Source organism: Lepidochelys kempii, chromosome 1, assembly GCF_965140285.1.
Source record: "Lepidochelys kempii isolate rLepKem1 chromosome 1, rLepKem1.hap1, whole genome shotgun sequence".
Taxonomy (NCBI): Eukaryota; Metazoa; Chordata; order Testudines; family Cheloniidae; genus Lepidochelys; species Lepidochelys kempii.
This window is the reverse complement of record NC_136380.1, coordinates 315,237,181-315,253,016: the sequence shown is the minus strand read 5'-3', so window position 1 is coordinate 315,253,016 and position 15,836 is coordinate 315,237,181. Positions and strand designations below refer to the sequence as shown.

Below are 15,836 nucleotides of genomic sequence, written 5' to 3'. Positions count from 1 at the left end.
GGATCAACTGAGGTCACCAGTTCTGTTTACTGGATGTAAGCCAAGACAAGCTGCTGGGAAGTGCACATGAAATTTACCTCAATTTCAATGTTACAAGCAGTTCATGGCCAACTGAATGCTGCACTAGGGTACGTTTGATCACAGGATAATATTACAGCGATAGAGGCAAAACACTAGCCTGATCAAAGAGACCTCATTTCACCCATCATGAGGCAATATGGTCCTTTCATAACATATACACAAGCACAAAAAACAACATGCTTGAGATATTAATAAAACGCTATGATCTATCAGTCATTAAAATAAAAAAAAACATCTTGTTTTCCCACATACTAGGTCAGATTTTTCAAAGACACTGACCACCTAAGGTAAGTAATGAATACACACATACTTAGCTGTCTAAATGACGTGGTCCATAAGCAAGTGCAGGTTCAAAACAGCACACACAGGCACAAAATGAAAGGTCATGTTGAGGCTGGTTTGAAAACTAGGCTCTATAAAGCACACTAGCTCTTGCAAAAGGACAAATGAAGCAAGTATTAAAGGTGGTAAAGAAGGAAGTCTGTAATGGGGCGAGACTCACCCCTGTGGCACCTCCTCTCCGTCATCCTGGGAATTAGCTCTTTTGACCTGGAGCACCCTCTGCAGGCTGGTGCCTCGCTGCCGCTGGCCCCCTTGTGTCCCTCCTGGACCCGGTGCCCCTTGTCCTTGGGCCCTGCCACCGGTAGTACACCCGCTCTCTGGGTCTCCCCACCCACCCACTATCCCCACCTCACCTCAGTGGCTACTGCCAGTCACCATCTAGCCCCCTTTCACTGGAGCCAACTGCAGTCTGTATAAGCCAATCATCCCAGGCAAGGGGGAGTTTGGACCGACTGCCTCTGCCTACCCTGGGCTGCGCCCTTGCACCTTTCTGGCCTTTGACAAAGCCGCAGCCTGGGGCTTTTCCGGGCGGGAGCTCCCCAGTCCTATTCCTTAGCCCTGCTCTCCTCAGGTACTCTGTTCAGCTTCCCAGCAGCCAGGCCCTTCTCCCTCTAGAGAGAGACTGTCTGTTCCTGGCCCACTGCCCTCTTCTAAGGACCAGCTGGGCCCTGATTGGGGCATGGCCACAGCTGAGGCTGCTTCTCCATTCAGCCTTCCCCAGCCACAGTCCTCCCTTAGGGCTGCTTTTAAGCCCTCCGGGCAGAAGCGGAGTGACCACCCCACTACAGAGTCTATATGTCATAAAGAAGTGATGCAATTTGAGTTATATTCTCCTATCAGCAGGTTTTCAGGTAACATAATAGAAGTATAATCATCATGTACACACTTTGGCAAAGTCAGTGGTGGGATGAAGAAAAGAGAGGCATTAAATGTATTCTTGTTTTTTTTCCTCCAAAGGCTCACAATATTTTTATGCTAAGCAAATCAAAAAGAGGGAACCTACCTTCCTTCCACCAAGCTTGTTGCTTGTTTTTCTAGAAAATCTCACATTCACACACTGAGACTGCTGCGTGTCCACTGACAGAGAACAGATTTCGAGACCACGAATATTTTCTGAAATTAATTTTAAATATGTTTTAAAAGGATGATCCTCCAACATCTTAACAAAACATAAACTAAACTACAAAACTTGCAGTGCATTCATAGGTTTCCTTCTATGTGCAAGATACAGAGATTTTTCTGAATGTCAAAATAAGGTCATACATATATATGTTCTTATTTTCATAGGGTATAACTATTGCTAGAGATTAAAGCATTGATCCTGCAAACCCTTATGCACATGCTTAACTTTAAGCAGATGAGTAGTCCCATTAACTTTGTTAATCACAAGATTTTGCAGGAGTGGTACCTAAATAAATGCATTAATAAAAGAGGAGGGATATTAGATTAACAATACCTCAAAAATAGCTATGATACTGAACTCCTTTTTTATACATGCTTCACTAAGAAAAATAAAGAAAATACATCTCAGCAACTAGGACCTGTGGAAAAACTTATATTTATGAATCTGCCAGACTTGACAATATACAGCCTGGAATATTAAGAGAATTAGCATATTAATATGTCATTGACAATTATTTTGTCATAAAACAGGGCAGTATTGTCTTGAAGGACTGGAGAAAGTAAATTTACTTCAAAAAAGTAAAGAAGAGTGATCCTGGCAATTACTATCCCATCAGTTAACTCCCATCCCTAGCACAAAAAGACCTGGAAAACAGAATTCAAATCCAAGGTCTTGACTCTGGAAAGTCACAGAGGTGCTTAAAGTTACGCACTTGACTTTAATCAGGCTACTCACAGTTTGCAAAGTTAAGCATGTGAATAAGCCTTTGTTAGGTCAGGTTTCATATTTGGATCTGAATGCACACCACTCGAAAGGTCAGAGGGCTTGGACCCAATGTTCTGGTTGGAATGCATCTTTATCCATGGGGAAATAAAGGAGCAAGTCATGAGAGAAAAAAAAATAATGAAACAGCTAGAAGATCAGAGAATTGTCCACATAAAGAAGCAAGGTCTTACAAAGAATAGCTCATGCCAAAAAGCTTGATTACTCTTATTTTATTTTTAGACAGAATTACAACTTTAGGCCCCAATACTATAGCTGCTTTTGTGTGGGTGGACTGTTGGGCCATCATGAAGTCAATAGAGTGTCAGACAGGCACAAAGATATACCTACAGAAAGGCAGCCATAGGCTCAAGACTTTAGTGGAAGAATCATAGAATATCAGGGTTGGAAGGGACCTCAGGAGGTCATCTAGTCCAACCCCCTCTCAAAGCAGGACTAATCCCCAATTTTTGCCCCAAATCCCTAAATGGCCCCTTCAAGGATTGAACTCACAACCCTGGGTTTAGCAGGCCAATGATTATTGTAATATACTTGGGGTGCAATCCTTGTTCCACTGAAGTCAATGGCAAAATTCCCGTTGACTTCCATAGGGCCAGGATTTCACTTCTGGATTTTAGTAAAGCAGTAGATACGCTGTTCCATAAAATCTTACTGATATAGTTAATTCAACTCATCTTGGATATGAACACTGCAATACGGAACAAAATCTGGCTGAAGGACCATAAACAAACAGCAAAACAAACCCCAAAATGGTTTAGTAACAAATCTGCTGGCCTACCATCAAGAGTCAGTGTCCCTTTGATGCTTAAGTGAAGAGAGCATTGGCTTCCCTGTACACACTTCATCACAGTTGAGAGCTTCATGCTTTTCAATACAGTAGAAGATAAAGAGGCAGGAGCATCACGGCAGAAACTGTTAAAAATACCAGCTGTGAATGTCAAAAATACATATAGATATATATAAATCCAGCTGGCCATATGGCATTTTAAAGAAGATCACAAACATGGCCAAAAAAATCCAAAGGTGAAATCCTGGGCCTACTGAAGTCAATGGGAAATTTTGCGGTGACTTCAATGGAGCCTGGATTTCACCCCAATGCTTCTATGAGAAGAATCATGAGTAAAACAGAAGATCAAAGGCCTGAATAGCAAATCATTTGAATTGGTTGTACATTTGGGTGGTGTCGCAGCTTCGGAAGGAAATATCCACCAGTCACAGTTCAGGGACAAATTGCCCAGCTCAAGAGAAGAAAAGGAGGTTCCTACCCACAGTTGCAGTCGCCGAACATGACTGCACTGTCAGTGCTTTTAGGCTTTCTCACAACAATTAAGTGCATTGTTTTGTGATCAGAGGCACTCTTGGGTTTAGTATTTAATTCCATGGGGGCTAGGGGACCGTCTGGGCGGCTAATAAATGTCATTTTTACACAGGGGGGCACCGTTGCTTCCCTATTCATGGGTAAACATTTCATACCTATAGGATTTTCTTTGCCCTTCGGCCCACGAAGCTCACAATCAGTGATAAGTGTGGGGCATATTTATCATGGCTGAGGTTTTGTTCGTGATGTAGATAGTGGTTCATTTCTACATCCAAGACATATTGACTATTTCTTCCTTTATTTTCCTTCTCAGAGTTGTGCATCTCCTACACGTCACTGCTTGGGTCTCCATGCCAATCCTATGTGAGACTATTGTGGAAAGCAAAGAGGGGTTGAGTGGTGGTCGTGTGGCCCCAAAATCCCATGCAACTTGCTGGGCTTCAGCAGCTCTTTGCCACCTCTTCAACTCCCCTAGCCCCCACCACATAGAGCATGATTATTCAGGATTTGTGCAGGCAGAGTTGGTTTCACCCCTCATGTATTTGTTATGCTTTTCTGTCTAAAAGATGTTGTCTTGCAATCATGGGTGAAGAATATCGGATTAATCGGGCTTTGGTATAGATCTGTAATTACATGGGTAGTGTTCTGAAGTGAGGAATTTTAACACATACCCACCTAGAGGTTGTTTGAATGAGTTGCTGGGCTGCATTTGCTGAAATCTCCATTGCAATACATTGGCTTTGCCACATACACTACAGCACCACTTCATTTTAGCTGTGTTAGTGCATAACAATGCAATGATTACTAATATTAATCATTTCTGCAGAACTACAGGAGTGCATGGCACTGGCCAAACAAATAAAAGACAAGGTGCCTGCCCCAAACAGTTTACAATCTAAGGGCTAAAATGTGTCCTTTGGGTATGTGGCCAAGAATAGCTTCCACACATGGATGTCTATTTGCTCACATGGAAGGTGAATGAGCCATATCCACAACACTAACCCTACAGAGGGAGGTGAGGAGTGAAGGGAGAAAGACATGGGCACATCATCTTCCCACCAATGATGCAGAGAATCACTGATATATTAATACTCAGAGGCATTATTATCTCCTGAGCACAGTCCCCACTAATCTGTGGGGTTCTCACTTTAAGAGGGAGTTTCAGCAGCTGCTGTTGGCAGGTGAACCCCATCATAATAGATCCACAAGAGGCCAAACTGACACCTGATGCAAATGTGTGCATCTCTGTTGATTTCAGTGGAGTAGTACCCACTTACATTGAGTCTGAATTTGACCCCAAACAGAAGAGAGCTATATATCAAATGCAACCACAATACATAAACATTATGGCCCTGATTCTCTACTCCTTTACTCTGATTTTATGCACATGGAACTCCACTGAACTCAATGGAGATACACTAACGTAAAACCAGTGGAAAAGAGTGGAAAATCAGGCCCTTTTACCCTAGTTCATACAATTTCAGAGCTACCTAGTATTTAACAATATGAATCCTAGATGGCATTCAGCTTTAGTTGCAGCTCTTCAATTAGAAAAAATTGCTGCAAAATCCCGAGATCTTTTCTTGAACAGTATTGTCTGACATGTGATGGTTCATATTCTGTCACGGCAGCCCAGAGTAACCAGGCTGCACTGTTTTCATATGAGCAAATTATTAAACAATGAGTCAAATAATTAATTTATAGGCACGTGGAGGATAATAGGGTTATAAGTAAGGCTACAGTATTCTCATGGAGGTCGCGGAAGTCATGGAATCCATGACTTCCAAAGACCCCTGTGACTTCAGCCCTGGTGGCTGGGAGCTACAGGGTCCCGCTGCCTCCCGCAGCAGCAGGGAGCTGTGAGGTACCCCCGCTGCCTGAGGCAACAGGCCCCCAAGCTCTCAGACACCATGGGCTGTGGGGGTGCCCTGCAGCTCCGAGCAGCTGCAGGCAGGGGGGGTACCCTGCAGCTCCTAGCTGCTGCCAGAGAAAAGGGGATCCCTGCAGGTCCCCACCAGTAGCGATGGCAGGGGGACCCCCACAGGTTCCAGGCCACCGCCACGGGGCAGGAGGACACTGGAAGCTCCCCACCACTGCCGCAGGGCAGGGGGCCCCTGCCACTTCCCACAGCACCCCACTGCTATGGTGGGGCAGGGGGATGCCCGCAGCTCCCCAGACACCGCCATGGGGCAGGGGGATCCTGGCAGCTCCCCGCAGCTGTGGCAGGACAGGGTGACCTCCACAGCTCTCCACTGCCATAGCAGGGCTGAGGGACCCCACAGCTCCCACCATGGTGACAGGAGGGGGACACTGGCAGCTCCTCGCTGCTGCCGTGGGGTAGGGAGACCCTCACAGCTCCCTGCTGCCATGGCAAGGCAAGGGGAGTCCCGCAGGTCTCCGCTGCTGCAGTGGGGCAGGGGGAAACCCACAGCTCCCTGCTGCCATGGTAGGGCATGGGGAACCCCCCACGACCTGTCCGTGGCTTTTACTAAAAATATCCAAGACGAAATCTTAGCCTTAGTTGTAAGAAATAGTCACCATGGATTTGTCAAGAACAAATCATGCCAAACCAACTTCATTTCCTTCTTTGATACGATTACTGACCTAGTGTATAGGGGGAAAGCAGTAGATGTGATATTCCTTGATTTTAGTAAGGCTTTTGACATGGTTCTGCAAGACATTCTCATAAGCAAACTAGGGAAATGTGCTCTAGATTAATTTATTAAAAGGTGGATGCACAACTGATTGAAAGACTATACTCAAAGAGTAGTTTTCAATGGTTTGCTGTCAAATTGGGAGGGCATATCTAGTGGGGTTCCGCAGGGGTCAGTCCTGAGTCCGGTACTAGTCAATATTTTCATTAATGACTTAGATAATGGAGTAGAGTGTTTGCTTACAAAATCTGCAGATGACACCAAGCTGGGAGGGATTGCAAGCATTCAAAATTATCTTGATAAATTGTAGAATTAGTTTGAATTCAACAAGAAGAAATTCAATAAAGAAAAGTGCAAATTACTTCACTGAGGAAGGAAAAATCAAATGCACAACTACAAAATGGGGAATAACTGTCTAGGTGGTAGTACTGCTGAAAAGGATTTGGGGGTTATAGTGGACCGCAAACAATGAGTCCTCAATGTGATGCAGCTGCAAAAAAGGCTAATATGATTCCAGGGCATATTAACAGGAGTATTCTATGTAAGACACAGAAGGCAATTGTCCCACTCTAAGTGGCACTGGTGAGGCCCCAGCTGGAGTATTGTGTCCAGTTCTGGGCACCACAGTTTAGGAAAGATGTGGACAAATTGGAAAGAGCCCAGAGGAGAGCAACAAAAATTATAAAAGGTTTAGAAAACCTCAGCTATGAGGAAATGTTGAAAAAAACTGGACATATTTAGTCTTGAAAAAAGAAGACTGAGGGAAAACCTGAAAGTCTCCCAATATGTTAAAGGCTTTTATAAAGAGGATGGTGATCAATTGTTCTCCATATCCACTGAAAGTAGGACAAGAAGTAAAGGGAGATTTAGGTTAGATATTAGGAAAAACTTTATAACTATAAGGGTAGTTAAGCTCTGGAACAGGCTTCCAAGGAAGGTCGTGGAGTCCCCGTCTTTGGAAGTGTTTAAAAAACAAGTTGGACAAACACTTATCAAGGATGGACTAGGTTTACTTGGTCCTGCTACAGAGCAGCGGACTGGACTTGATGACATCTCAAAGACCCTTCCATCCCTACATTTCTATGATTCTATGAATATAAATGGCAACCAGAAGCAATGACATCTGCATTAAGTCTCCAGGAAATGCTACATGCTTGTTGTACAATATTGCTTTTTCTCATATTTGATTATAGTTAATTTTAGGGAAAATCATAGAATCATAGAATATCAGGGTTGGAAGGGACCCCTGAAGGTCATCTAGTCCAACCCCCTGCTCGAAGCAGGACCAATTCCCAGTTAAATCATCCCAGCCAGGGCTTTGTCAAGCCTGACCTTAAAAACCTCTAAGGAAGGAGATTCTACCACCTCCCTAGGTAACGCATTCCAGTGTTTCACCACCCTCTTAGTGAAAAAGTTTTTCCTAATATCCAATCTAAACCTCCCCCACTGCAACTTGAGAACATTACTCCTCGTTCGGTCATCTGCTACCATTGAGAACAGTCTAGAGCCATCCTCTTTGGAACCCCCTTTCAGGTAGTTGAAAGCAGCTATCAAATCCCCCCTCATTCTTCTCTTCTGCAGGCTAAACAATCCCAGCTCCCTCAGCCTCTCCTCATAAGTCATGTGTTCTAGACCCCTAATCATTTTTGTTGCCCTTCGCTGGACTCTCTCCAATTTATCCACATCCTTCTTGTAGTGTGGGGCCCAAAACTGGACACAGTACTCCAGATGAGGCCTCACCAATGTCGAATAGAGGGGAACAATCACGTCCCTCGATCTGCTCGCTATGCCCCTACTTATACATCCCGAAATGCCATTGGCCTTCTTGGCAACAAGGGCACACTGCTGACTCATATCCAGCTTCTCGTCCACTGTCACCCCTAGGTCCTTTTCCGCAGAACTGCTGCCTAGCCATTCGGTCCCTAGTCTGTAGCGGTGCATTGGATTCTTCCATCCTAAGTGCAGGACCCTGCACTTATCCTTATTGAACCTCATCAGATTTCTTTTGGCCCAATCCTCCAATTTGTCTAGGTCCTTCTGTATCCTATCCCTCCCCTCCAGCGTATCTACCACTCCTCCCAGTTTAGTATCATCCACAAATTTGCTGAGAGTGCAATCCACACCATCCTCCAGATCATTTATGAAGATATTGAACAAAACCGGCCCCAGCACCGACCCTTGGGGCACTCCACTTGATACCGGCTGCCAACTAGACATGGAGCCATTGATCACTACCCGTTGAGCCCGACAATCTAGCCAGCTTTCTACCCACCTTATAGTGCATTCATCCAGCCCATACTTCCTTAACTTGCTGACAAGAATACTGTGGGAGACCATGTCAAAAGCTTTGCTAAAGTCAAGATACAATACATCCACTGCTTTCCCTTCAATCACAGAACCAGTAATCTTATCATAAAAGGCAATTAGATTAGTCAGGCATGACCTTCCCTTGGTGAATCCATGCTGGCTGTTCCTGATCACTTTCCTCTCATGCAAGTGCTTCAGGATTGATTCTTTGAGGACCTGCTCCATGATTTTTCCAGGGACTGAGGTGAGGCTGACTGGCCTGTAGTTCCCTGGATCCTCCTTCTTCCCTTTTTTAAAGATTGGCACTACATTAGCCTTTTTCCAGTCATCCGGGACTTCCCCCGTTCGCCACGAGTTTTCAAAGATAATGGCCAATGGCTCTGCAATCACAGCCGCCAATTCCTTCAGCACTCTCGGATGCAACTCGTCCGGCCCCATGGACTTGTGCACGTCCAGCTTTTCTAAATAGTCCTTAACCACCTCTATCTCCACAGAGGGCTGGCCATCTCTTCCCCATTTTGTGATGCCCAGCACTGCAGTCTGGGAGCTGACCTTGTTAGTGAAGACAGAGGCAAAAAAAGCATTGAGTACATTAGCTTTTTCCACATCCTCTGTCACTAGGTTGCCTCCCTCATTCAGTAAGGGGCCCACACTTTCCTTGGCTTTCTTCTTGTTGCCAACACAAGATCTATGCATAGTCTATTAAATGGAACAAACACAGAAGAATCTTTATCTTGAAAATTCATATATCTTACAAATATTCCGTTTGGGTGGATTCAACAATATCTCCTTCTGAGTTTCAGTTGGCATTGTTATCACCTTAATTTAATTTGGCCTTTTGCTATATCATCTTGGGGTTTGATATTATTGGATCCCAGAATTTAGATCCCGGGGTTAAAGGCCTATTCCGCAGCTGCATGGGAGAATTTCAGGCAATGCATAGCTGATATGCATTCTTCCCTTTGGCTCAGCATTTGACAATTGCCCAAGAGTGGTTCTAGGGATCAATATTGCGGAAGATGTTCCTTCAGATCAGATCTAAAACTAAGATCTTGACCATTAGTAGTAACTAAAGAGTCATATTTTATGGCTATAAGGGTGATAACTGTAGTGTAGAGGCCAAAATCCAACTTTATTTTACTCTCAGATCCCACTCCATCACAGCTGTCCCTAATAATGGCTATTACATTCAACCCAAGAAGTGGTAGGAAAAGCAAAGTACTGCGTAAAAGTGAAGTGATCCCTTCACATTAGTTTTTTTCAGTTCTATAAAACTGTTTGTAAACAAATAAATAATAATTTTAAATACCTCATAGCATGGATTTTGCATGACTACATATATTTTGTTTCAGAACAAATGGTCAGTAGAGGGAAGAGATGACAGAAGAAAAGAAGAATTCCCTCCTGTAAATGTTCTCAGACACTCCTGAAATCAGAACTATGAGACTGACAGTATCTGCCCTATTTATTTCTGACTAATTCTTCAACATCATAAGTGCTATCTTTATCACCTTTGTTATTTTTCCCCCTCATTAGACAGTTACCTTTAGAAAGTACACACACTTCTTTACATTCCTGATTAGTAATGGAACCTACACTAAAGGACAGCTGTAAGATACACTTTTCTCCACAGTGCAGGTGCAACCTACATTTGGCCTGAACATGAAATATAACTATAATTATAGTTATAATCCCTCTATCCTAGTGTTTTGTTAATAGAAATATTGCTAATTATGGACACCCGTAATTTGGTGGTCTGTCAGACATCTGCAAGGGCTTGCTTTTCAGCATGAACACAATTTCCATGTGGTTTTGCCACCAGTCCAGCCACAGCTGATTCTTTGTTATATGATGCAGCAAGCAAAAAAGAAATGTATGATATCTGGTAGCTTGGAACAACTCAACCCTTTCCAAGTTGGACTGAAGAAACTATGGTTGTGAGGTGAATAAGGAATGGACATATATTATTTCAATCATTTGAAGCCTGGGGCAAGAAGCTCAAATTAGACAATAACCTTAATCAGAGGACATACAAGGTAAATGATTCACAGATAGAATCTGACATCCTAGCATAGTTCTAATTATTTTTAACCTGAAATTTCACCCTTATAAGTGTTTTAAAGTATTGAGTATACTTGCAGTATATCTCCAAATATATCTAAAGGTATACTAAAACTGCTTCACAGGAATATGAACCCATAAAGCCATTTTGCATAGCACTTGTAAATTTACCCCAACATCTTCTGGATCAATTTATTATGATGATTCAACACACTTCCAAATCAACTTGTTATACTCCCACATGAAGACAACTGAAGTTCAACTTGTGGTTAATGAATAGCAAAACATACTTGCTACATACATCAGTTCTGAAGTTAACTAGATTTTCAAGTTGACAATGTCCGTTTAAAATAGATATCACCATGTAGTAAATTCTGAAAAGTTTGCACTCATGTTTTCATGAATTCATAGATTCCAAGGTTAGAAGGGACCATTGTGATCATCTAATCTGGCCTCCTGTATAACACATGCCTTAGAACTTCCCCAAAATAATACTTAGAACATAGCTTTTAGAAAAACTTCCAATCTTGATGTCAAAATTGTCAGTGATGGAGAATGCTCCACGACCTTTGGCAAACTGTTCCAATGGTAATTAACCTCACTGTTAAAAAATTATGCCTTGTTTCCAGTCTGAATGAGTCCAGCTGTTGGATCGTGTTATACTTTTGTCTTCTATGTTGAAGAGCCCATTATCAAATATTTGTTTCCCATATAAGTACTTATAGACTATGATCAAGTCACCCCTTAACTGTTTCTTTGTTAAGGTAAACAGGTTGAGCTCATAAGAACTTAAGAATGGCCATACTGGGTCAGACCAAAGGTCCATCTAGCCCTGTATCCTGTCTGCTGACAATGGCCAATGCCAGGTGCACCAGAGCGAGTGAACCTAACAGGTAATGATCAAGTGATCGCTCTCCTGCCATCCATCTCCACCATCTGACAAACAGAGGCTTGGGACACCATTCCTTACCCATCCCAGCTAATAGCCATTAATGGACTTAACCTCCATGAATTTATCTAGTTCTCTTTTAAACCCTGTTATAGTCCTAGCCTTCACAACCTCCTCAGGCAAGGAGTTCCACAGGTTGACTGTGCACTGAGTGAAGAACTTCCTTTTATTTGTTTTAAACCTGCTACCCATTAATTTCATTTGGTGGCCCCTAGTTCTTATATTATGGTAACAAGTAAATAACTTTTCCTTATTCACTTTCTCCACACCACTCATGATTTTATATACCTCTATCATATCCCGCCTTAGTCTCCTCTTTTCCAAGCTGAAAAGTCCTAGCCTCTTTAATCTCTCCTCATATGGAACCCGTTCCAAACCCCTAATCATTTTAGTTACCCTTCTCCAAACCTTTTCCAATGCCAGTATATCTTTTTTGAGATGAGGAGACCACATCTGTATGCAGTATTCAAGATGTAGGCGTACCATGGATTTATATAGGGGCAATAAGATATTCTCCGTCTTATTCTCTATCCCTTTTTAATGATTCCTAACATCCCGTTTGCTTTTTTGAATGCCGCTGCACACTGCGTGGATGTCTTCAGAGAACTATCCACGATGACTCCAAGATCTCTTTCCTGATTAGTTGTAGCTAAATTAGCCCCCATCATATTGTATGTATAGTTGGGGTTATTTTTTCCAATGTGCATTACTTTACATTTATCTATATTAAATTTCATTTGCCAGTTTGTTGCCCAATCACTTAGTTTTGTGAGATCTTTTTGAAGTTCTTCACAGTCTGCTTTGGTCTTAACTATCTTGAGCAGTTTAGTATCGTCTGCAAACTTTGCCACCTCATTGTTTACCCCTTTCTCCAGATCATTTATGAGTAAGTTGAATAGGATTGGTCCCAGGACTGACCCTTGGGGAACACCATTAGTTACCCCTCTCCATTCTGAAAATTTACCATTTATTCCTACCCTTTGTTCCCTGTCTTTTAACCAGTTCTCAATCCATGAAAGGATCTTCCCTCTTATCCCATGACAACTTAATTTATGTAAGAGCCTTTGAGGGACCTTGTCAAAGGCTTTCTGGAAATCTAAATACATTATATCCACTGGATCCTCCTTGTCCACATGTTTGTTGACCCCTTCAAGACCGCTTCAAGCTCCTTAAATGTATCACTATAGGGCACGTTTCCTAATCTTTTAATCATTTATGTGGCTCTCCTTTGAACCGTCTCCAATTTATCAGCACCCTTTCTGAGTTGTGGACACCAGAATTGGACACAGTATTTCAGCAGCAGCTGCATAGTGCCAAATACAGACATAAAATAACCTCTCTCTCCTCCTTGAGAGTTTCCTGTGTATGGGTCAAGCATAGCATTAGCCTTTTGGCCACAGTGGTGCACTGGGAGCTTATATTCAGCTGATCAGCCACCATTACTCCCAAATCTTTGTCTCACTGCTTCCAAGGACAGAGTCTCTCATCCAGTAGGTATGGCCTACATTCTTTGTTCCTAGATGCATACATTCAAATTTTGCCAAAAAATGCATATTGGTTGCTTGTGCCCAGCATACAAAGAGATCCAGATTGCTCACTCTACATGACTTGTCCTCTTCATTATTTATCTCACCTCCAATGTTCGTGTCATCTGCAAACTTTATCAGTGATTGTTTTATGTTTTCTTCCAAATCAACAAAAAAAATGGTAAATGGCATAGGACCAAGATATCACACCATTTTAAACTTTCCAGAATATGGGATTACAAAGCGATGCACAGATGCCAAACCCTTTTTCTGACAAAAATCTGATTTTATAGACATTGTTATTGAATGGACATCATCAACTTGAAATCTAATCAGTTTTTAAAAAATGAATTAAAAGTAATTTCATCTATTACACTTGTTCCTAAATCCTCTTGAGCCCCAATTTTTATGGGGATTTTACTATCACATTTTCTTCTTTATAAACAGTATTTTCTCTCTCCAGTTGCTGACAAAAGACGCACATAAAAAAGGGGAAATGAAGACCTCAATCCTGAGAACATTTACAAATCTGATTAATTTTACTCACGTGAGAAGTCCCACTGAAGACAATAGGATGTCTCATGCAGTTACAATTAAGTGCATGGTTGATTTTTTGCAAAATTGGTGCTCAAGATTGCAACCTCTGTGAGACAGGGCCCATCTTTTGTCTATGTATGAGTACAGTGTGTTGTACCTTAGGGCTCTAGTACCTGACTGGGGCCATTTTAAGTGTTTTTACAATATAAATAATATATAATAATAATAAATGACTGACTAGACGGGGGAACAGTAGAAATGACAGTACACAAAATGCTGTCAGATGCACAAATGAAATACAATGAGGACAAAGAGAAAAGTTATTTTCTAATCTCTTTCGCTTCTAGCCACCCTTGTGTGTCTTGTAATAATGATAGTGGGTACAAATTTTCAGACAAAAGTGTGATATAGGCCCGATCCTGCTACTGGCTCTGCTTGGCTGGACCCTCACATCCAAACGGAATTCCTTGCAGAACTGGGCCTTCAGTTCAGTGACAGTATCTACCTCTGTGTTTATACAGTATCTAGCACAATCCGGACCCAATTCTAATTCTGGGAACAAACAAACTAAATAAATGTTACAAGTGACCTTCCCTTTAAGGCCAAAACATCATGCTAAAGGGCTTCCTCAGCCTGCCCCAAGAAAGGATAATATGGCTTGCTTTAGCCAAGGCAGAGTACAGGGTCAAAGCCCCCGCTTCTTCTATCAGGTCCTGCATTTCCTTCTGTGAGAGCTACAGAATTCAGTCTTCAGGGAATCGATACCTAATCCCATAGGTGCTAGAACTAGCGTTGCTGGGGGTGCTACTGCACTCCCTGGCTTGAAGTGGCTTCCATCATATGGTTTAGAGTTTGGTTCAATGGTTCTCAGCACCCCCACTATGCAAATTGTTCCAACACCCCTGCCTTATCCTAAGTGAGACTCACTGGTACCTGCCACAAGAACCTGACAGTCCATTCATGCTGGTCAGCAACATGCTGCAAGAATGTTTGGCTGTTTGAGAAGGCAGATGTTTTAACCCCATCCCTTTCAAAGCTTTGCAGATTCTCTTCACTCTATCCTAGAAATCATAGAATATCAGGGTTGGAAGGGACCTCAGGAGGTCATCTAGCCCAACCCCCTGCTCAAAGCAGGACCAGTCCCCAATATTTGTCCCAGATCCCTAAATGGTCCCCTCAGGGATTGAACTCACAACCCTGGGTTTAGCAATGCTCAAACCACTGAGCTATCCCTCCCCCCCAATCTATCTATCACATAGTAGTAGTAGTTGTTGTTGCTATAGATTATTATTAATTATTATTATTATTATTTTACAGCTAATAATAATAATAATAATGATTGTAGGTCATTAAAACCACATTTGGGTGGGGTGGCTGAAGAAATCTTAGCAATGATTATACTAGGTAAGGAAAATTACAAAGCAATAAAGCAATAATTCAAGAACATAAGAACGGCCATACTGGGTTAGACCAAATGACCATCTAGACCAGTATCCTGTTGTCCAACAGTGGCCAATAAGAACTATTATCCTAACATTTATTGTAACCCATCAGTTTTTAAAATGTTTTACTTTAGGGAAAAATTCTGTGAAACTGGTTTTAAATACCATGTCAAATGATCACGCTGCCCTGATGTGGCCTTGGAGGGGATTTATTACTTGTAGAGATCTTTTTTTTTGTCCATAATTTAAGAATAACACAAAATGGAATAGCTTATACTTACTGGAAGGTTTGCTTTTACAATGAAAGCCCTGCAAATAAAAATAAGGATAATTAAAAATACTGTTTTGAGGAAAAAAGATGCTTCAAAGTTAGTGTACAAGTAAATATAAACATAGTTTAACAAATAGTCCCCATATTCGCTCATTCGATAAATCATTTTTAAAACTGAAGCATGACTTACCTTTAACAACGCAACGATAGAAACATGCACAATGCTAAGACATAAGGGCCTGAGTCAACCCCCGCAGAGTCAATGAGGCCAATTTGATCAATTTACAATCTGTGTATTAAAGTTCTTTACAAGAACTACATTATAACAATTCCACCAAACCATATCCCTTCACATAACACAAGAACTCCAGGTCACCCAATAAATTAATAGGCAGCAGATTTAATAACAAAGTACTTCTTTATGCAACACATAGTTAACCTG

General features: G+C 42.1%; 1 protein-coding gene across 4 annotated transcripts in view; it reads right to left on the bottom strand.

Moving 5' to 3' along the window:
• The window catches only part of IL17REL (interleukin 17 receptor E like), a 349,783-nt gene that overhangs the window by 306,866 nt on the left and 27,081 nt on the right, over positions 1-15,836 (bottom strand). For all 4 annotated transcript variants that reach the window (XR_012156809.1, XM_073328308.1, XM_073328309.1 and 1 more), the window contains exons 2-4: positions 15,405-15,432; positions 3,108-3,257; positions 1,427-1,536 (exon numbers count right to left, since the gene is read on the bottom strand). Coding sequence is in view for 3 of the 4 variants with exons in the window: in XM_073328308.1 (XP_073184409.1) it covers positions 1,427-1,536; positions 3,108-3,257; positions 15,405-15,432 (288 nt within the window). In the remaining variant the exon portion in view is untranslated. The remainder of the gene's footprint in view (positions 1-1,426; positions 1,537-3,107; positions 3,258-15,404; positions 15,433-15,836) is intronic.